Source organism: Setaria italica, chromosome IX (genome assembly GCF_000263155.2).
Source record: "Setaria italica strain Yugu1 chromosome IX, Setaria_italica_v2.0, whole genome shotgun sequence".
NCBI classification, from domain to species: domain Eukaryota; kingdom Viridiplantae; phylum Streptophyta; class Magnoliopsida; order Poales; family Poaceae; genus Setaria; species Setaria italica.
The window spans coordinates 10546284-10570121 of record NC_028458.1 but is presented as its reverse complement, the minus strand read 5'-3'; the positions used below and the strand labels follow the sequence as shown (position 1 = coordinate 10570121).

General features: G+C 42.8%; 1 protein-coding gene and 1 long non-coding RNA gene across 3 annotated transcripts; both read right to left on the bottom strand.

Moving 5' to 3' along the window:
* Positions 1–4015: 4015 nt before the first annotated feature.
* On the bottom strand, positions 4016–10779 carry LOC101756748 (histone-binding protein MSI1 homolog). Its single transcript, XM_004982284.3, has 6 exons — positions 10279–10779; positions 6461–6787; positions 5876–6028; positions 5018–5142; positions 4776–4871; positions 4016–4498 (listed from the first exon to the last, which is right to left on the bottom strand). Exons 1-6 carry the CDS (start codon positions 10639–10641, stop codon positions 4267–4269), a joined length of 1296 nt encoding a protein of 431 aa, XP_004982341.1. The 5' UTR covers positions 10642–10779; the 3' UTR covers positions 4016–4266.
* A 4609-nt stretch (positions 10780–15388) lies between these two features.
* Positions 15389–21961, bottom strand: LOC101756469. Of its 2 annotated transcripts, none has more exons than XR_001163131.2 (3): positions 21496–21961; positions 16985–17569; positions 15389–15860 (listed from the first exon to the last, which is right to left on the bottom strand). It is a non-coding gene; the product is annotated as an uncharacterized LOC101756469 (long non-coding RNA). The 2 variants fall into 2 exon arrangements; XR_001163133.2 differs by having other exon boundaries at positions 16989–17569.
* Positions 21962–23838: the final 1877 nt, after the last annotated feature.

The window sequence follows — 23838 nt, the reverse complement described above, 5'->3', positions numbered from 1 at the left end:
TCAGTCCTGTGGCTTTGTGGTTGCGGCGAGAGAGGACGTACGCTTGGGGCTCCGTACGTCGGTCGGCGTACGAAGATCAGTACAGATTTTGCTATGCAAGGGCTTTCGAGCGTAACTGCTGGGACCAAACTGGTACAGGATCCCCCCATGTGCAGATGTGTTCACAGTGAACCAGTGCACGGGCAAACATGGCATATGGAATTTACTGGCGCCGAGCCGCCGACAAGAGGGTAGTCTTGACTTTGGTGTAAGTTGCAGATACTGAATTCACCCCGGATCTCTTTAGTTTAGGGATTGTTTGGATCTTTAGTCGGGATTAAAATTCATTCCACATCGAATGTTCGGAGGCTAATTAGGAGGACTAAATATGAGTTAATTATAAAACTAATTACATAGATGGAGACTAATTCGCGAGACGAATCTATTAAGTCTAATTAATCCATCATTAGCACATATTTACTGTAGCATCACATTATCAAATCATGAAGTAATTATGCTTAATAGATTTATCTCGCAAATTAATTTTGTAATTAATTTATATTTAATACTCTTAATTAATATTTAAACATTCGATAAGATAGGAATTAGAATCAAACACCCCTTATTTACGGGCCATGGTTCAAGAGGAGTTGGAATCCCCATTGCACTGGACAAAAAGTTGAAAAAAGACAGGCAGACGATCGAAAAAAGACAGGCAGACTGATAAACCGTGTTGAAATTGCACTGCAGCAGGAACCTGGAAATCTGCAGGTTGCAGCTGTCCCGAGGTTGAATCAAGAGCAACTGAAAAATCGATCCAATGCTTTGGATCCCCGCCGGCCGGCATGCATTCGGACGTACTCCATCTGTCCTTGCCGTGCTGATCAAATTTTTTTAAAGTTTAACTACATTTATAGAAAATATTAGCAACATTTATATTTTTAAATAAATTTATTATGAAAATAGATTAAATGATCTATCTAATGATACTAATTATGTATCATAAATATTGATATTTTTATATATATTTGGTCAAAGTTAAGTACGTTTGAATTTTTGGAAGTGAGAATGACAAATAAAAAGAGACAGAGGGAGTACGTCAGAACAGAAGTCTGGAATCACACAACTCGACGTATGTTCCAATGATACTTATTTCTGCTTGTTTCACAATAAATGTTGCATTAAAATATAGTGTTTATATTGCAGTGGGAATTTTTTATCCCAAAGTTGAACGACGTAATCATTTTTTCACATATTTTTTAATATTGTAACTAAACATTTTCGATGTTGTAACAGAACGTCTGATGGAAAAATTCCTATAGGATGTTCAGGCGCTAGTAGTGCCTACGGACATATGGTTGTTGCGGATCTTCCTTCCACGGGCTTTCTCGCCAACGGAAAAACAAAACAAAACAAACAGCGCACGTGCACACGCATTGTACTTTACACATATGAAATGCTCCGTACTCCCTCCGTCCATTTTTCTAGGGCGGATGCTCTCCTACTCAAGAGACCAAGGCAACGATGGGGGCTTGCTGAACTGCCAGCTAGCTTGCTTTGTTTGTCATCATCCATCCCACTTAGGGATGGCAACGGGCCGTTCCCCAGTGTGGAATTCTTCCATTAAAGGAAAGGGATGGTTGCAATTTAATCCCCACGAAGGATGAAATGGTGAAAAATTATCCCCGCCGGATGATCCTCCATCCCCCGTTCCCGATTCCCCGTAGACCCGATAACATGCAAGGCGTTTTGTTTTGTGTTTTCATGGTCCAGCGTTAGGCCTATGAGAACAAGGCCCACTACCGAAGTATATAAGCAGCGGGCTAACCTAGATACCTCTATCCTCACTTTCTCTACCTGCTACTTTCTAATTCTTGTGATTTGTAATATGTGCACTATAAACCATGTTGCCAATGTTTGAGAAATATCTCAAGTTGAAGGTCTAATCAGTGTGATGCTAAGCGGGGATGGAGATCCCCGTGGGGATTAATTCCCCACGCGAAGACGGGGAAGGAAAGTAAAGCTCTCCCGCGAGCGTTGGGGGACGGGGACGGGGAAATTTCTTCCCTACGGGAACGGGGATGGAGAGCCATTCCCCGACGGGGAATTCCCGTTGCCATCCCTAATCCCACTCAATTAACCACTCGATTAAAGTGCCGGGTAGCTAGGTGGCCGTGTTCGTTCTCTCTCTCTCTCGACTCCGATCCGCCAGAAATAGAAAAAAAACATAGGGTATCCTATCGTCAAAGGCAGTTAGCTCTCTTGCTGGTGCCGTGCCTAACTAACAAGCTCTTTGGCGCGTGTACGTATGCTTGTTTAATTAATCTCCTACAATTATTGCATATGCTTAATCTTGTCGGAACCGTGTCTACGCACGAGATCACGACGTATACGTGCGGAATTAGAGTATATACTACTGCATATTGTGCAAGGTGCATGGTCAACCGTACCATCGCCTCTGGTACACACATGGATAGCTGCGTAAAGTCTTTCGTTAACTAGCAGGTGTGTTGCATGCTTTTGCTTTAGGAGATGCTAGTGTGATTTGATATACATTGTTTGGGTCTAAAGATAAGTAACCGAGAAAAATTTAGAACTCCATGTCCACGACATGGGTACTCTTTAGAGCGACACATCGGATCAGAGTCTAGTCAAATATAGCTAAAGAGGAAGAGGGAAAGATTTTGAAGGCGGGATGTCATCAGATGGAAGTCACCGCGATGGAACTTTTTGTCAAGTTTGGGTGGAGCTGCAGGAACATAATTGAGGCCTAGAAGTTTTCTAGTAGTCTGTCCTGTGTTTTAAGTTTTGCCGCTAGTTTTGTTTGGCTGAACTTGGGTCTTTTCTTTTGCCTTGTGGCATCCTTGTGGTCTTTAACCTGTGTTTCGAACCTCGTAATCTGTGGCTGCAAACACTCATTCGTGAGGGTTGAGGCCGGTTTCCTATATCTAAAAAAAGACATGACAATACAATGGTCAAATCCTTTCTCCTTTTTGGATGATACGAATGAACAAGTTTTGATACTAAAATTGGTACCACTGTGACATAACTGTAATATTGTGGTGGCATAAGTCCAAATATTACGAAAACAAGCCAAAATTTGAAATCATAATGGGCACAAACCTAATTGTTTTCATTAAGTTATTATATAAAGTTACATTCCAGAGCCTCGGAAAGCCTGGAAAAGCTATGATCAGTAAAAACTTCAATCGTGACGAGTTGACGACTACCCTGGCACTTCAGCCTAAATTTCCCCCCCTAGGCGCGACAAAGATCTTGAAGGTATCTCGTGCTTGTAGGATTGACAACATGATGTAATCACCAAGGTATTCCTCTCAAAACGATGGCGACTTCTTGAAACCGTTGCAAAATAAAAGTACCAAAAAAATGAATTATTATTCGCCTTGTCGCCGAGAATCAGGCAACCAGCTACCGCTGAAATCCACGTATGTATGTGCCAACCGTTCGTGTAAGTTGGACAGGAATGGTTGGCATACAAGATGTATCCCCTTGAAATTTGTTTAAGGTGAGGGAGGACAAGTGTCTCAGCAGACTCAATCATCTGAAAATCATCGGTAGAAATCAACAGAGCTGACCAATCTAACCTCCTGCTGTTGGGCATGTCAGACCAGCAGCAGGCAGCAAGCATCAAGGCGTCACGCACTCACGCCTGTTTGAAACGAAGCCATTGTCGGTCACCAGTATGATTCCGACAATGCATGGCGAGTGTCTTGTGACGGACCACAATACAAAAGCAGGACAAAAAAGGGTCAAGTATATCGCGTTATGCTTGTGCGCGTCCCAGACGAACTCAATCGTAAATTAAGGCACACATGCATCCAGGCACGCAGCAGTTGCATGCTGGCAGCGATGCCCCCCTTCGCGCTCATCCCCTCATTTCAAATTCTCAATGGCATACCTTCAGAAGCACCTGATGCAGCACGCCCACAAAAACATCTCGCATGAACCTCGGCCAAGCCCCCTCCTAGACGTCTAGATTCCCAGCCCCGAGCAAATCAAACACCAACAGGCACGATTAAGATATACGACTACAACAAGACCCAACTGCGACGACAGATCTAGCCAACTGGCATATGTATAACGCTAAGGTTCGACTAACATACAAACAGTCGAAGGAACGGCCAACCCGGCCAGCATGCAGTTACAACCACGGGAGCACCTATGATCAACACACTTAAATTCTTCTTGGCCAACACAGCCAGCAGGGTTCCAATCAAGAGCACCTACAGTCAACGGAGTTTAAGATTCCGTTTGCCTTGTCGGGCTTCAAGATGTCTTTGGTGGTTCGTCACTTATCGGCAGATCATCTTCATCATGGTAGATGTTCTCAGCCATCTGCCATATCTGGAGGATGTTGTCTTCAGCGACGCTAGCAATCACCCAGTCCTCGCAGGGGTTCCAGGAGAAATCAGAGATCTTGCTGGTATGGCCTCCATGGATGAACATGAGCTCAGGAGGGCCGTCTTCTGCATCCTCTGGTGTTTGTTCTTGGTCAATCCTGTGATATAACAGAGCAAAGAACCCACAGTTAGTCTCAACCATCCTGTGTCAATTTAACAAAATGTAGGGAGCAAAAGGACAACAAAGAAAAATCACAAGATGCATATCATATTACAAAATAGCATCACTTTGGCTATCGAATGCAACAAATGCTCAGCAGTACAAAAGAAATGCCAGAATTATGTAACCTCCAAAAAAAAAAAAGAAACAGTGCACCAGTGGAAAGGAAAACTAAGAGCAATACATGAGAGTTTCTTTAATGCTGTACTGCTTACCTGCTCAGGTCCCAGACCATGAGTCTTCTGCCCAGGCAACAGGATGCAAGTATAGTCTCATTCTTCGGGCTCCATCCAACTTGAAATACTTCCTCTCTGATTCAAAAGAAGTGTTTGAAGGCTTAAGCATTAACATTAAACTAGGAACACAACATTAATAGAAACAATCGATACGCAGAAAAGTTGTTTAGTAAGTTAAACAACCAGCAGCTTTGAACAGCACAATAACAGTGGAAACATACTTGTGACAGTCAAAGGTGTGTAGAGACTTATCGATCTTCCTAAGATCAAATAATTTGACAGTCTTGTCAGTAGAACCAGTTGCAACAACCCATTCATTGAACGGATTGAAAGCCAGGCAGTTCACCTGTAAATAAAGAAGCATCAATAAACAATACTCTCGGCACTATTCTTTCAGGAATCATGACCTTAATAAAGCAAGGTTGAATAAACTCCCACCACCCCCCCTGGCTATAAGATACACTGGTGAGTTGAGATCTCACTCCCCTAAAATTTAGAACATCTTTCATACCATGTTTGCTTCTATTTACCACTAGTTTGCAACCTCTCAAGAAACAAGGCCTATATGGTTTCCTAAACCCTGGCTTACAGCAATAGTAGAAGCCTATAATTCCCAAACATTGCTGCTTAGAAATTATAATTATAAATACAAATATAAACCTAAACATTAGCCTTAAACAATACAAAATGCACCAATGACATAAGATCTGGAAAACCACAGTAAAGATCTACATTGAGATTCGTGCTTTCCTCAGGCTGGGGTTTTCATGCCAAACATTTCTTTTAAAATATTGAGGGTGAAGTTTCATGCCTAACTGAAAAAAAGAATGACTGCCAAGATCTATTTATGCCCTTGGATCATTTTGTTTGCAACTAATCCATCTCGAAACAGCTACTTCTCATTCGTACAGTACTTTTCCCTTCATTGAATAAGGATCATTCGATGATCACTACATGTCTAAGAATCAATAAAGAAACCTTGAAATTTGTAACCATAAAATAGAAAATAAATACTAGCAAATAATATCAATATTTTTTCTCAAGAGAATTGCTATTCAAATGTCACAAGAGTTACCTACCTCACCCTGGTGTGCCACCACTGACTGAACAGGCTTAGTAGGGGCAGGAGACCGCAGGTCCCAAATCAGAAGATGATGATCATCACCAACTGACCCAAATAAGTACTCATGCCTCAAATGCCAAGCAACATCTTCAACGACGCCATCATGATGCTAGCCAAGGTGCAATCAAAGTATTATAGTATTTCTATGAATCTTAAATCACTGTTGATAAGAAAACCAAACAGACGAGAACTTGAAATTCATAGTTTACAAAATAGAGCTTCCAGGTTTGAGTGAGAGATACAGACAGTTTTTCTACTCGTTGCCAAGAAATGAACATATTTAGTTTTCCGATTTGTTATTTAGCATGAATACATTCTGTCGTAATTCTTGATCACAATGAAATTTTTACAAAATAAACTGTATTAGTTCCATTTGATTTGTCTTACTACTCTAAGTATAATTATCATGCAACTCAAACAGATGATCCAGAACTTTCAAATAAACATCAGAATGTTACAGAATGAAGAAAGCTTTAAACAGTGTTCCACATGAAGGTCCAAATATTAACATGCTAAATAGAACCAGGAACATGAGCCATACCTTAAAAATCTGCAGGGCATCAAGACTTTTGTTTTTACTATTTGCTTTAATGTCCCATAAGCAAATTTGAGCATCATCGGACCCACTCAACAAATGTCCCTCTTTAAAAATACTCCATGATAAGCCATATCCTTCAGAATTATGTCCCTTCAGCCGTAAATCAGGGTTGCATGCACCATCCAGTGGAGGCTTTGATGGGTGCTTGCTATAGTCAAAGACATATACTTCTGCACTAACTGTTTTAGTAGCAATTATAAATGAATTTTGGGGCATATAGCGAGCCCGATTGACCTCTCCATCATGATTTATCTGCTGAACAATTTGCACCTACAAAAGAAAGGATTCACATGTTTTAAAATTTGTATAAGCGTGTCGTAACAGTAGAATTAGATGGGAAAGTGCAAGAATGTGACATTCTCTGAATTAACAACCCCCCCCCCCACCCCACCCCAAAACCTCCCTGTTCCAAAATTCCCAGCAAACATGAGGTCAAACCAAAGAACAATCTTTTCCACCCTGTATCTGTAGCATGTCACAAGTTACTTTGGTACAGAGTGAGCATAATAGGGCAGTACTTTTGATAAGGTACGGAGGGGGTTAAATGTTGATTGATTACTGTATTTTTTCAGTAATGGCATGCATCTCCAAGCGTTCATACTAGCAAACAAAGTAAAAATGTAATTACAATGGCACATGTGGAGTGCATTAGAAAAAACCCAACTTCATGAATATTCATTGCATAAACTGGGCTAAGAGTTATTTCCATGGCAACAAGTTACCAACATAGACCTAAGCAACCAAGGATCCAACAGAATGACCATTAGGTTGGTATGGAAATAAAATCAAGTGATTCATGAGAAATAAGAAAAATGAACATGAGTATACGGCAGGACGATGAAACACTCAAATACATAAATTAATAGTTTCCTAATTAGCAAAAGCCATAAAAAACCCTTGAAGTGCCACCTTATGGAAAATCATGCGCCAAGAACCACCAAAAATTGGTAACTTGGCAAGCAGACACGATCAATGTTCCACAAAAGCCTTTCTCAAAATGGCAGACAACCAATGGAAAGAAGCCATCAAATATTTCAGAACAGGGTATTCCTTTGTGCAAAGGGCAATCCAAGAAGGTTTTGATCCTTTCGTTCCGGGAGGCATGGGAAACACATATCATTCAAGTGCAAAGGTGTTCATGCAACTGCCCCCATCAATTAAGCCATCTGCAACTAGAAACAGTATCATAATAAAATTTACCATAAATACAATTGAAAATCTCAAACACTGCAATCGTGGCACTCTCCCATACAGAACTTATCCTGTGGTGCAGATTCAACCAAATTAAGAAAGCTATTAGATCGGTAAAGGATAAACAAAATGTTCCTTTGGAGTGTATAGAAGCCCCCCAAAAAATTGTAATAGGTGGCACGACTAGCATGATGAGAACCTACGGTCATCCACTTCCAACTTCATATGAAATAAAAAACATCTAGTTTTGGATATTAGAGGCACAGAAAGTTATACTACAACACCACAATCAAGCAGTTTGGGACTAACAAAATCAACAAAGCCAGAGGGGAAAAATAGCCCACAAACCAAATACCACGTAAAATAGCAACAAAACCACATGCACAGGGTACCTTCTTGGATCCATCGCAGTGCTCAACGAAGGAACCTTCACAGGGCACATACACTTCTGCAATCATCAGAAAGTTAGGGTAGTCCTTGCATGTATGCGTGCCAAGGACAACCTTCTGGACAGTATGATCCTGTCCAGGGGCCTCAGCTCTTTCAGGGAGCCATTGTACAGTCAAAGATGGCCAATCCATTGAGTGATTAATAATCAAATCATATAGATAAGGTGCGTTAGCCTTCCACATAGAGTATTCTTCCACAATCTGCGCATTCATGGCCCCATCTGTGTCCTCCGTGATCTGTACTCCATCCAACCTCCCTTCAAAACTTTCCGCCGAATACCCGGCCATCACCTCCAGCGGAATCTTTCACCCTTTTCGAGCGAGGACTAAGGGGATTAAGGTTTGTAGAGATTGGATCTAGAGAGTTTGGTTCGGGAAAGGTGGCGGTGGAGGCGGCATCGGCGGCGGGTTGTCCTTTGGACTAATCTGGCAGCGGATAAGGTCGAGAAGTAGGGTTGGGAAGGTTTATAGGTTCACTGCATTGTTGGGCTGTGATTGACATGAGTTATGCCGTGTAGGCCCAAAGCCCAGATTTGAAGAGGTAGTCAAAAATCATTTATTCCAGTAAAGCAACGAATTGCACAATCACTATCCAAGCACCTAGAAAGTGCAAATACTGGCACAAAATGGCATTTATTTTATAAGGGCCATACCCTATACAACAGGGTAGGCAATCCAAAAAAAAAATTGCAGCCTCCATATAGGGGGTTGTAATTATAGGGGAAAAATCAATCGGATCCCAACATGCGCAAACCAACAGTAAAATGAAAGAAAATAAGGATAATCCAAACAGGTCAGATGCTCTACATAAGGATAGCACGAGTCAGTTCACCAGTTCTTCTCAAGAACTGGAACGTCATGATCCTTAGCTGCAGAATTCACCACTGAAATGCCAAACTAAGGTGCTAAACCAACTAAGGCCACTTTCAATACCTTTTGTAGGGCACCGTATTCAATACTACACCATCAGGGATTGTACGGTTCAGACATGACATACTTCAGCGCATTCATAACAAGGAAATATAAATTAAAAAGCAAACTACCTAACATAGATAAAGGAAATGCCAATCATCACACAATTGAAAAATCCACCATAGCACTAGTTTCACATGTAACAACAAAAGATCTTTCAATCATCAAATGAATCAGACCACAACATCTCTGGACAGTGGACACTGATATGGAAAACTAAGCGGAAATAATCTACTCCACCTGTACAACTAAAACTAACCAATAACCCCTGTATATTTACAAAGTGAATTATGGAAAGTTCCTCAGCACGTGACTCTTCCCTTTTTCAAAACAACTAACCTAAATAAATGAACCCAGACCATAATCAAGGAGCGCACAGACCAGATAACTGCAACGGAACGCTGGATCGCACCGAGTAGCATGCTCACCATACCCCTACAGCATTACCACCCCTTGGGTACAAGAGTTCACAATTCAACCAAATCAAGCTACCTAGAATTATGTATTGTAGCAAGCATCCCAAAGCCCCTTGGGCCCACTACTTACCAAATTCCCACAAATCCCTCCTGCTCCCTCATAACATTGCAGCTACCCGCTCACATAGTAGTCAAATCACACCCGATTGCCAAACTATGAACACACAAACCCTAACCCCTGACCAGCAGGGGACAAGAAGAAACTAAATTCCCGCACGGCAAGGCACATCACACAGAAACGCTGGATCGCACGCACCGAGTAGCATGCTCACCATCACCATACCCCTACAGCTTTACCACCCCTTGGTACAAGAGTTCACAACTCAACGAAACCAAGCTACCTAGAATTTTGTACTGTAGCAAGCATCCCAAAGTTAACCCGAGGGACCCATTACGTACCAAATTCACACAAATCCCTCCTGTTTCCTCATAACATTGCAGCTACGAGCTCACGTAGCAGTCAAATCACACCCGATTGCCAAACTATGAACACAGAAACCCTAACCCCTGATCGACACGGGGATAAGAAGAAACTAAATTCCCACACGGCACGGCACATCACGCAGTAGTATAACAGCATCAACCATCACTTCACATCGGAGACACAGAGTAAAACGCAAAGGATAGTTACGGGAAGGCAAAGGAGGCGCAAGTAAAGGAAAGGGAAATCCACCTTGCCGGAGGCGGCGCCGAACCCCCCGATGTCGGCGTGGTCGTCGTCGTAGTGGCGCGCGTCGGCCTCGGCGTCGTCGAGGGGCAGCTGGACCTGCGCGAGCATGAGGTAGTTGGGCTCGTTGTCGGAGGTGTGCGTTCCGAGGATCATCTTCTGGACGGAGTGGTCCTTCCCCGGCGGCTCGGCGCGGTCGGGCAGCCACTGCACGGTGAGGGAGGGCCATTCGAGCGCGTGCGTGATGACGAGGTCGTAGAGGAAGGGGGTGTTCTTCTTCCAGATCTTGTACTCCTCGTTGATGAGGCGCTCCTCCACCTCGGCGCGGAACTCCTCCTCGTCCGCCGCGCCGCCGCCGGCCTTCGGCATCGTCGGTCCGACGGGGCGCCGGCTAGGGTTAGGGTTTCGGAGCGGAGGGGGGTTTCGGCCGGGGAGCGGGGAGTGAAATGGCGGGAGGGGGCGGTTGGGCGGACTGGGAGGGAGAGAAATTGAGCAGAGGGGACCGAGGTGGGGGATAGCGGGCGCCGGGCAGCGGCGCTAGCGCTATAAAAAGAGGTGCTTTTTTTTTGAGGGGGATAAAAAGAGGTGCCGAACCGCTCGCTGAAGTGAGGAGGTGGGGGGAGAGGGGTTTAGGGGTTTATCGGTCCGGTGGGCCGTGGGCTAGACGCTAAAGAGCAGGCCTGTTTAGGCCTACGCTCAGGCTTGATAAAAAGTTTACTTCGTTTTGTTTTCCCTGTCTGCTGCAACAGCCGTCGGATTGTAACAGTGGCATATGTTGCACAGAACATTGAAAAATCATGTTCGCAAAATCAAAATTTAGCTTTCAAAACATTAAAAAAATAACAACAGAAGAACACTGAGGGAACAATGTTGCGCAAAACATTAATACATTTGCTATTATTATATCACAACATTGTTTGAAATAAAAAAAATACTCCCTCCGTTTTACATTGTGAGTCGTTTTAGCTTTTCTAAACACATGATTTTTACTATACACCTAAATATACATTTATATCCAGATATATAATAAAATTTATACATCTAGAAATACCAAAACGAACATGCAATTTGAAATGGATGGAGTAGTAGGAAAAAATAAACAAGGACAATGTTTCGAACAGTATACATTTGAGACTGAAAACCACCTCCCCAAGATGTACTACGAAGATTCAAAGATCTTAGGTTATTCCCATAATCACATATGTATGGATGCATGATGCGAGTGAGTTGCAACCGCACTCCGCACGCCCATAGTATATAGCGAAACACTCTTAGGTTAGACTATATGTATGAAAATCCTTTGTGTCAGTGTGAAACATTCTTAGGATGATGATTCAAATAAAACTGATTCATTGAAAATGCAAATAATAATTAAATGAGCATATGCCGGACACATCAGTACGCCACCCATTTGCTCGATGAGGCTATAGAAGAAACCGAAAACATAAGAGGCAAAAATTAGATTGGTTAGGAAATATAAGAGTAATAATTTTACGATCTTAATCTTAGGAAAGAAGAAATACAGGGAATCAACTAAAAAACATTAGCAGGAATTGACAGGTGGTGGCAATAAAAATCTACTTATGAAATTACAGGTTTTAACTAAGATTAATTGCTAATTATTAGATATTATCACGATAAAAAAATAGTTTGCAGGGGCTGTTTTCAACAGCATTTGCAAGGGTGCTACCCGCTCATGGCTTTCGCAGTAAAAAAAAAATACTTCAACACCTACGAGAGACAGCAAGCGAGCAGATGAAATCATGGATCAATGCATCCTATGATTGATTGATCATAGCAGAACAAGCAACGGAAATTGAGAAGAGGAAGAAGCTAAGGGCAAAAATAACTTTTTGCATTATCCTCATGGCAGCATGTAGCACCACAACAACACAAAGGACGAGTTTGACCTCAAAACAAAAGCTGAGGGACTAAGTTGGCCGATTTAAAAGTTGAGGGACGAATTTAACCCTTGAGGCAAAGTTGAGGGACCAAGATGCCTATTTTGCCTAATAAAAGAAATATAGAAATCTTGGGAAAAAAAATTGGAGAAGCATCAAGGCGACCCGCTCCTGGAGAAGTATTTCTAGGGGTGGGATGCCCTATGATCCGTCCCTGGAGAACCATTTGCAGGGGCAGGTCACAGGGCGACCCGCCCCAGAAAATGGTGCCATTTCACATTTCAGGGGGTCGAATGCTACAATGCTACAGTACCCGCCCCCGTTTTGTTGGTGCCGGTGGCAATTTTGTCCGCCCCTAGAAAAAACGGGTGCCCCTGCAAATCGTTTTAAAAGTATCTAACACGCACATAAAATAAAAACATACAAAATACCTCTAAAACAATTATTATATTGTTAATAACACAGAATATTACCATTTGCCATTTTCAAATGCTTGAAACGTATTCAATGATCACCATCTGAGTCCTTTGGATGGGATTTCAACTTCATATTTGCTCCTATGTGCAATTAAGCAGTTATTAGTGACTATAGATCGATTTAGCCGTTTATTAGCTGTTTGAGGAGGTCGAGCGCTTAATGTCTTAATCCACGATTTAAAACATTTTGTTGACCCAGTAGCTTAGGATGATGATTGAAAAGTCAATTTGGATTGAAAACGCTTAAAAACTATATATGGAATAAACAAAGTGATAGCATGTGCATTTGACTAAGAATTGTGGCTACTTGATTTCTGATTTTGTTAGCCACCTGGATGCGTGTACCAAGAAGTAATGTGGTCTGTCCTCCCTAACATATTAGGGCCCAAGGTTTTCCATGTAGCAACCATACCTGTTTTTCTTTATCTGTTTGTACCTATCCGGCTATCCCCTGCAGTTGTCACGATTATTAATTGACAGATTTATTGCTGTTTTACCCTTGCTGGGCAAGCTGCCCGCCTGCGCCTATATGTATCTGACATGAAATCTCGAACGCATACATTTTACACTAGCCAAATATGGGATTCTAAAAAATGGCTAGCCAAATAGACCTCAGCCATATCGCAGACAGACTTTTTTTTCCAATCATCACGGTACAGACGTAGACGCTCACATACACACATGCACACTCATCCCTACGAACACATGTACGCAACCCGACCTACTCATATAGGCACCTCCGAAAGACCAAGCTAGCAAATCCTCAAGATTGATGAAGTCACCACTGGCGTCTCGCTGTCGACGGGCACGTCTCCTACCACTTAAAGAATAGCGCCGGTTAAATCCTGAAATAATGCCGAGTCGAGAGCTCGAACCCTGGTGGTCAGCTTCCACCACAAGAAACCTTACCAACTGAGTTATGCTCAGGTCGCATATCGCATACAGACCTCACTGTAGACACGAGCAAATTAGATCGATGAAAGTTAAGTCAACGATATGAGAATGGGAATTCATATGGCGTCGTGGCGTCTCAACTGAATGATAGTAGTGGAGGTGATGAGAGGAGAGGAAGAGGAAGCATGCGTAATTGAGTAGCAAACGGGAGGTGACCGTTCTCAACATAGAGAACCTCTTCCTCTTCGTCGTCACTTCCACCGGCAAGCTAATACGACACTTAATCATCAGAGAACACAAGCACGTTTTTGCTCACTTGTTGCGGCATCTTTGATTGCTTTGATCAGCACGCTTCTATCCCCGCCTTTGGTAGAATGTGGTAAGCGAGAAACTAAAGCATCTGCATCCTGAAAATTAGAAGCTAATCCCTCGCAGCTTTGGTTAAATGCCCTATCTTCTGACCAAGTTAGATTCCCCTTCTCTCCTTTTGTTGGCAATTTGTGTATCCGCACTCCTCCCTCTGCTCTCCAGTTGTTTCAATTTCTTTTGAAATGAGGCAAATTCTATGACATCCTTATCTGTTCCTCAGGGAACCAGCTACCGCCCCCTACCCATCTCCATGAAGTATTCGTTCTTTCTTCACTTTTTTTTACGAACGGCACGAGAGTTCTTTCTTCACCTTGATCTACGTCGGAATGCCGACCTCACTTAGGATACGATGTCCACGCGCACGATGACAGCAGAGTTGATCAAACTCCCAGCGGCGGCCCTGCCCCTTTGCAGGCGTACCTAACGGGAGGATCTTCTTCTCAAGTGCTAATGGATGAAAGTGCTAAAATTTAGCATATTTATGCATTAGCCTATCCAAAAGGAAGGGCTAAACTTTAGTCCACCCCCACAAAATGCAAAAGTATTAGCTGGTGGGGAGGTGCTAATGAGTGCTAATGGACACCTGAAACTCTCGAAAAAGACCGAAATACCCCTACCCTAACCTTATCCTATTCCGATTCGGCGCCCTCCCTCGCGCGTCGCCCTTCCTCCCTCCCCCTCGGGAGATGTCGCCGCCGCCGCGTGCTCCTTCCCGCCACTAGTCGCACTGCGACGCTCTCCCTTCTCCCCTCGCCACACGCCGCCGCCGCCGTTGCGTGCTCCTCCCCGCCACTACTCGCGCCACGGCATCCTCCCTCCTCCCCTCGTGAGCCACCGCCGTCGCTTGCTCCCCCGCCCGTCACCGCATCACTCGCTTGCGACATAGCCGCCCCTGCGCTTGATCTGCCACGTCGCCGCTCTCATGCCACCACCGCCCAGCCCAGTTCGCCGTTGCCGGAGGTAGAACCAGATGGGCTGTAGGATAGCGAGGGCTTCGTGGGCTACTTCTCCCAGCCAGAGCCGTAGCAATCAGAGCAAGAAGAGCAGCGTAGCAAGCAGAGAGCACGCGTATGGCTAGGGAGGGGACCAAGGCGCACAAGAGGGGACCAGGGACGCAAAAGCAGGGGTACAAAAGACTTTCCTCCATGTGCTACCTTTCCATTAGCACCAGATCCAATCGAAACAGGAGGCTAAACTTTAACACCTCTACCCACTGAAGTTTAACAACAATAGCACATCCAAACAGGCTCCTTCGCGAAGTCCACACCTCTACCCGCTAAAGTTTAACAACAATAGCACATCCAAACAGGCTCCTTCGCGAAGTCCCTGGTGCAGGGTGCTCCGGTCAGATAGCTCATCTGACCGTGACATGGTGCAAGTACAAGTGAAGAAAAGGCTCATCGAATAATAGATATATATCTAATAGCACCGATCGAAGGACAGGCTCCGAATTTTATACTAAATTTGAAGTGATTCTTTCTTGACCCAAGTGCAATAAATTTGATTGATTGAAAATAACTAATATCGCATGTCATAGCGTACAGCACATATCTTTTTTACAATGATTTCAGCAGATCATGTATTGCGTGCGCAATTCACATGATGTGGCAATTGGCTAAACACATGCTCAATCTGGCAGCTAAAATTGAAGTTCCGACATTCCGTGCGTGCCCAACAGTTCATCGTACTCATAGAAGATCCTCTTTGGAGTGCGACAAAACCGATAGTATTATGGACTTGATGCCCCCAATATGATGATCAAGATGGGCAAGTGCTTATTCCTTTGAGCAGAAGTGAGCCTGGACAGTGCAGGGACCAGCAATGCAACAGTATCAGATGTGGCAGCACCAAGGTGCTAGACTGACTAATCCAGAGTGGTTTCAAGGAGTACATCACACCATCAGGTAAAGTGTTCAGAGAAGTGTCCGCTAGCCTCAATTTCATCCCTCTGCAGTTAAGAATGAAAACAGAAAGTTTGTTTAGCTCGAAATCTACCATAGCTATGAATATTGCATGCACGCTTGGTGATAAAAGAAACACCCAGGACAAGGACACTATACCACTAGAAAACCCCGAGATGGAAAAGGCAGTTCATAATTTCAGAAAATTAGCATATGGGAGGGCACCTTAGCTTTGTGGATATATGGTTGAGATATGCAATCATGAATTTGAGAGGACGAGTTTTACTAGCAAAGCACCAAAATATAATTGACATGAGCATTACCAGGAAGTAAAGGAAGACAACAATTTAAGCAACTTCCACTGCCAAAAAATTGGCACGTATCACTCCAGGTGCTGCTAGCATGCTTAACATATGTAATATCCAGCATGTTCCATTAACTTGCCCTCAGAATATGAACGGGAAGCATTTTCCTCAATTATTCTACCAAATGCATCATTTCTAAGAAAACTTGTGATAATCTAAATTGGAGTAACTCATGGGATGAGCAAGCAGCAAAATTTCACAAGTCTGTCAAAGAGTAGACATATTTAGTTCTTTTCAGGATCTCTAATATTCAGTAGATAACATATAGAGTTGTAAATACCCTTATTCTTCCCATTACAATAATCCACAAATTAAATTATATGTGGAATCTTGAGTGACTCCAGAAACCAAGTTCCACTAACAGGAAGACAACAAAAGAAAATAATATACGCATAAATCAAAAGTGCACTCAAAAGCAGCAAGCATCTCTTTTTCATTGCAAAAGAAAAGGTGGACATGGCTACAATCATTTAGTTATATCCATGAGATTCTAGCACTTAAAGCACGGTTTAGAAAAAGTCAGACCCTATACCCGTTGGATTACCAGACTGTTCGAGCCAATAGGCTAAATTGGTGAGCATTGACTAATGAGTAACTGTAGTCAAGTACAGGAAAATCATTGGAAAAGTAGTATTAGTTTATGAACTAAAAGAGGGCCAGAAGGACCCTCTTAGGTTCATCAAGTTGCACCCATAAACTTGAGGTCGATAGTAGGGGTTTTCTGGATGGTTTGGACGAGAAAATGGAAGATACATAGAATACACAAAGGAGATCTGGACACACAGATCAAGGAGAATTATCATCACCTACAAGCACACATTGTTCCTGTACAACCCCATCATCAACGCTTTCGGTTGGCGCTTGCTGATCGAGCCCTTGGATAATATCAATTCATACAAAAACAGCATGCTCTTTCAAGCAATGTAATCCTCCTTGATCTGTTGATCCAGATTCTCCTCCATGTGCTATATGCATATTCCATTGCCTCCAGCAAACTATCCAAAAAATGCACACCATCTTAACACGGTAGGGGTGCACAATTGATAAAACAATAGTTTTCCAAGATGACCAACCTTTTGGAAAGAAGAAATGTTTATTAAAGTAAAGAGAGTCAAAGGCTTCTTATTACCAGTCTTTCCAAACGTCAACACATAAAGGACTTACAGATTTATTTATGAATTGGATATCTTTGTGACGGTATGAGTTAGGGCTCCACTATGGTCTGCAGCAAGGTAGGCTGGATTTGGAAGTAGCTCATCAATGGAGGCGGCAATACAAGTCTAACAGTAACATCAGAGAAGGCGTCGATGAACATATCCCTCTGGTCCATCACACCATCAGGGAAAGTGTCCGGACAAGTGGCTGCTAGTCTCACTTTCATCCCTCTGCAGCTAAGAGTGAAAACAGAAAGTTTGTTTAGCTGGAAATCTACCACAGAAATAATATAACGAATTTTGAATGCAAGCTTGATGATAAAAAGAAACACCCAGGACAAGGACACTATGCCACTAGAAAACCAATGTGATGGAAAAAGCAGTTCACATTTTTAGAAAATTAGTACATGGGAGGGCACCTAGGCCTGTTGCTGGGTATCCATAATTCATACCCAAATCCACACCCACCTCAAATAGGAAGGGTATGGGTAGAAATATATATACCCATTAGAAATGGGGAGGGTACAATTTATCCATTGGATATATATAGTATCTAGTACAAAATTAATTATCCATTGGATATGGGTGAGAATGGGGAGGGTGAGGATTGGATAATATATATTTGGATTTGGGTATGAACAAGAGTGGGTTTGTCCATACCCTCCCCAGTGGCAGGCCTAAGGGCACCTTAGCTTTGTGGATATATGGTTAGAGATCTGCCATCATGAATTTAAGAAGGCGAGTTATACTAGCAAAAACACAGCATGCCTCTCAAGAGCATTGTTTGTGCGAAAAATGCTTTGATGCCAACACCCCAATCTGCACAGTAAAGGAAAAAAATATAATTGACATGAGCATTACCAGAGGATGCAAAGGAAGACAACAATTTAAGCAATTTCCACTGCCAAACAATTGACACGAATCACTCCAGCAACCAGTGTCACAAACATGTTTAACAACATATGTACCATCTGATTATGCTACCAAATGCATCATTTCTAAGAGAAGTTGTTTCTAAATTGGAGTGACTCATGGGAAAAGCGTACTCAAAATTCACAAAAGTATGTCAAAGAGTAGACAATATTTAGTTCTTTTCATAATCTCTTATATTCAGTACATAACATATAGAGTTGTAAATACCCTTATTCTTCTTATTACAATAATCACAAATATTATGTGGTACTAGCTCAAGTTCTGCTAACAGGAAGACAACAAATACACATGCGCGCGTGCATAAAACCATCATGAAGTACTTCTGTAGCAGTTGTGGTATCACATAATTTCATAGAGATGTTGAATATATCTGGGTTATCCAGCTAACGATTATACCAATAAGGAAACTAAATACAAAAGGCTAATATAAACAAAAATCAGAAGAACCATTTCATTAAAAAGGATGGATTTCCTAACGCTTGAACACAGAACAGAAAATTGCACTCAAAAATCATTCTTAAGAGACGACTATCATTTAGTACTGGTAGAAGATGCCTCTTCAAAAGCAGAAAGCACCTCTATTCCAGCAGACTAGGACATACTTTTTCATTGAAAAAGAAAACCTGGACATGGCTACAATCATTTAGTTATATCCATATGAGATTCTAGCACTTAAAGCAGGGTTTAGAAAAAGTAAAAACCCTATACCCGTTGGATTACCAGACTGTTCCAAGCCAACAGGCTAAATTGGTGAGCATTAACTACTTAGTAACTGTAGTACACTACAAGAAAATCATTGAAAAACTAGTATTATTGTATGAACTGAAGAGGGACAGATGGACCCTCTTAGGTTCATCAATTTGCACCCCCATAAACTTGAGGGCCATAGTAGGGGTTTTCTGGAAGGTGTGGATGAGAAAATACAAGATACATAAAATATATAAAGGAGATCTGGATACACAGATCAAGAAGGATTATCATCGCCTAGAACAAGACCACGTCATTTTCTGTACAACCCCATGATCCACACTTTGGGTTGGCCCTTGCTGATGCTGAGTCCTTGGATAGTATCAATTTATACAGAAGAAAGTTCTTGGCACGCATACATGCGAGGATTGTCCCAACTATCAGTTCTTAAAGTCCATGCACCCTGGTCATGGTAGTCAAACAAGGTTTATTCCCCTCTGATACTTACTAACATGATGTGATGTGATGTGATGTGCCTATGGGCTAATCAAAAGAAAACTAAACCAGAGCAAATCAACCACAAAAACTCCATTCACCCATAGGTACATCATGTTATAAAGTATCATAGAGGTAATAAAAGGATCGTTGGATACATAGCACTTGGGTACATAAGCTTTTAAATTATTAAATAGAAAGAACAATCCTCATTCATCGCACGTATGTGTGCAAGAACAATCTTCCGGAAAAGTTGATCCTGTCCAAGGGCTAAACACAGTCAAGTAGCCAGTCCAGTGAATGAACATGTGGCTGATGAGACCATACAAAAACTCTATGCGCTTTCAAGCAATATAATCCTCCTTGATCTGTTGATCCAGATTCTCCTCTATGTGCTCTATGCATCCTGAATTTCCTCAAACAAACCTTCCAAAAAATGCATACCATCATCTTAACATAGTAGGGGGTGCGATTGATGAACCTAACGGTATCCGCCAAAGTACGAGCCCAGCAGCCCCTTTTAATAATTAAAACAATAATACTTTTGGAAAGAAGAGCTGTTGATTAAAGTAAAGAGAGTCAATAGTTACTTATTGCCAGCCTTTTCCAAATATCAACTCAGGGAGGACTTGAAAGTAGGGTATGAGTTTGGGCTCCACTATTGGCTGCAGGAAGGTGGGCTGGATTTGAATGTAGCCCATAAATGGAGGCGGAAATATAAGTCCAGCCCACCTAACTACAACCCACTGTGGAGCCTAAGCCCATACACTGACACTGTCACACTGATAACCTTTTTGATTGATCCAGCACAGGGGCAATGTCAACAAGTAGATCCACAGGGGTTTTGAGCTTAGCTTCACTCTATCATTGGGGCAGCCAAGCTCTATATTAGAGGTTGCAATTATAGAAAAAAATATCAATCAAAATACAAAACACACAACCCAACAGTAGATTGAAGAGAAATAAGGATAATCCGGACTAGTCAAAGCCTCAAGAAACTTCAGCAAATCTTCATCTTAACTACACAAGGACAAACAGTCCTGGTTTCACAAAAGGGAACAGGAACCAGTGCTTTTGTGTTCACCTAAGGAACATACTACATAGAAGGTTAACATCTTTGTTAGCACAAACGAGTGTCCAAAATGCTTTCCTTAAGAAATGAAAATGGGGGAAAACACATTGCTGCACCAGTTATTCAACATGATCCATAGCAACAAATTTCACCACCGAAATGTCAAATTAAGGTGCTAAACCAACTAAAACATTTCAATACCTTTTCTAGTGTGTCATCTTCACTATTACAGTGCATCAGTGCATTCAATTGCATGGAAAAAAAATGAATAAGGCAACTACCTAACATAGCTAACTTCAGCTATGCTTCATTAAAATGCAACACAGATTCACGTGCAAAAGAGCTTTGAACCATCAAACAAATCAGACTGCATCATCTCTAGACATTAATAAGGAAAACGATATAATCTAGTACACCACCACTACCAGACTACTATTTTTAGAAGGAAAAATATGGAAAATTCCTTAACACAGTACATCTCCCTTCCTCGAAAGGAAACACCCTAATAAATGACACGACAACGCAATTAAGGCTGTGCATGAACCCACTAGCCCTTTTAAAACTCTGGATCCTGCCAAATAGCATGCTTGCGTCTTTCCTACAAATCTACCACCCCTTGTACATGACTCTGCAATTCAATATACAAATCAACCAACATCGAATGGCATATTGTATGAAGCACCACAACCTGAAACCTAACATAGACATGACGTCAAAAAAATGACGCTGATCATCTCTCCCTCCTCATGTAATTGCTGCTAACCGCGCATATAAACAGCCAAAATAGCTCCCGCTTCCTGAACTATGACCACACAAACCCAAAGTCCCTACTCCACCGCGAGGAAACTAAATTCCACGACCCGCCGCGGCAGATCAAATCACATCACATCACAGAGCAGGATAGCAACAACGACACTTCATGCGAAAGAGATAAGGCGAAATACGAAGGGGGCAAGCAAAGGAGTAAAACTGGAACCTTAGACGGGCGCGGCGGATGTCAGCGTGGTAGTCGTCGTAGTGGAGCACGTCACCCTAGGCGTCGTCGATGGGCCGCTGTACCTGCGCGAGCATCAGGTCGATGGGTCGCCGGAGGTGCGCGCGCCAATCTTCTGCAAGGAGTGGCCCTTCCCCCGCGGCTCGTCGCAGTCGGGGAGCCACCGCACGATGAGGGGAGGGGCCACTCGAGCTCGAGCGCCTGGGCGACGGCGAGGCCGTAGAGGAAGCCGAGTGTTGTCCTTCAGATCTCGCAATCCTCGTTGATGAGGCGCTCCTCCACCTCGGCGCGGAATGCGTATGCCGCCGCCGCCGCCGCCGCCAGCTTTCGGCATCCTCGTCGGCTAGGGTTAGGGTTTCGGGCAGGGGATCGGGAGGTGAAGCAGCCGGAGGGGGTCGGGGTGACTGCTGAGTGCTGACTGGTGAGAACGGTGGGAGTGGCCGAGTGGGAGAGGGAGTGAGGAGTCGGTCTATTTGGGCCGGTAGTAGGCCCTGCCGCTTGAGAAAAGGCCCATGGTCAGACCCTTTGCTAATTGTATGTTCAACAACAACACGTCCGGCGATCGACATTGCGTTTGCATACACCGGCGATGCGGATGCCGCCGCCGCCGCATGTTGTTTTGGTAGGGCGGGGAGCCGTCTCCGGAGGCCAACCTTCGGCAAGGACGGTGATGTGTCTGGCTCTCGGGCACCGGCACCCTGCTCTCCGGCGCACGCGCACCCGATGACGCAAATAACTAAAATAAAATTGTGCCATGGCGTAACAAAGGGATTTCCGGAGCACGCGAGGGATTGCAAGCGCATTTCATATGATGTGGCAATTTGCCGCTGGCACATCCTCAATCTCGCGGCTGAATTTTCAGTTCCAACATAAGGTAACCAACTGTTCGTATAATATGGTGCAGGGGCATATCTGATCCCTCATATCTAACACTTGTTGCAACTGAGGCCAAGTGGGCAAACTACTGGAGATGAATGGTATATATTTTGCATAGGTTGCTGAAACAATATGCAGCTGGTTAATTTACACGATATATGATGTTATTAACTACCTTCTTAGTTTGGAGTGCAATAAAATCATTAGTATTATGGTCTTCCTAATTAATTCAATGGAATACGGAACCCAACTTGATGCCCCTAATATGACGATCAATACAAGTTATACAACAAATGCTTCTTCTGAGCAGAAGCTAGCCTGGATAGTGCAGGGAACAACCATGCAACAGTCGGATGTGGCGGCACCAATATGCAAAAATTTATAGGTGCTAGACTAATCCGGGGAGGTTTCAAGGTCTGGTCTTTGGTTCATATCTTTGCCATCGCATCATCCGACCATCAAGGAAAGCGTCCGGATAAGTGGCTGCTAGCCTCACTTTCATCCCCCTGTTAAAAGATTGAAAGCAAAAAAAGAAATTGCTTAGCGGAAATTTTATCGTAGAAGTAAATGTTTAAGTCACTTGGCTAGCTACAAGAAGGCAAGGTCGCAATACCGCTAGAAAATCAATAAGGAGATGGAAAAGGCAGGTCATAATTTAGAAAATTAGCATATGGGAGGGCGTCTTAGCTTTGTGGATATATCATATATGGTTGAGATCTGCCTTCGTGAAACTAGCGAACAAAAATATGCCTTGGAGAGCAATCTTTATATAGTTGCAATGTGTGAAAAATGAATTATTATCATGCAGACGACCCAATCAGCACAGTACAGGAAACCATAATTGGCATGAGCATTGTCACAGGATGCAAAGGAAGACAACAATTTATGCAACTTTCACTGCCAAACAATTGGCACAAATCACTCCAGCAACTGTTGTTGCTCATATGCCCTAACAACTTATGACTTGCCCTTGGAATAAGAATGTGAAACATTTTCTTCAGCCATGCTACCAAATGCATCTTTTTTCCAAGAAAAAATTGTGATAGTCTAAATTGGACTAGCTCATGGGAAGGGCAAACTGCAAAATTTCACAAGTCCATGTCAAAGAGTAGACAATATCTAGTTCTTTTTGGAATATCTAAATAACATATAAATGTAAACAAGCATATTCTTCCCATTACAATTATAAAAAATATTATATATAGTGCTACCTTGAGTGATTCTAGAACCCATTTCTGCTAACATGAAGACAGCAGAATACAATATATGCATATACTACCAATCAAAAATACTTCTGAAGCAGCAGTGGTGTTACATAAATTTCATAGAGCTACTGAATACAGCTAGGTAACCCCGCTAACCATTAACAATACGCACAACTAAATATAAAGCTAATATCAACCAAAAACAGAAGAACTATTGCATGGAAAATGATGGATTTCCTAACAT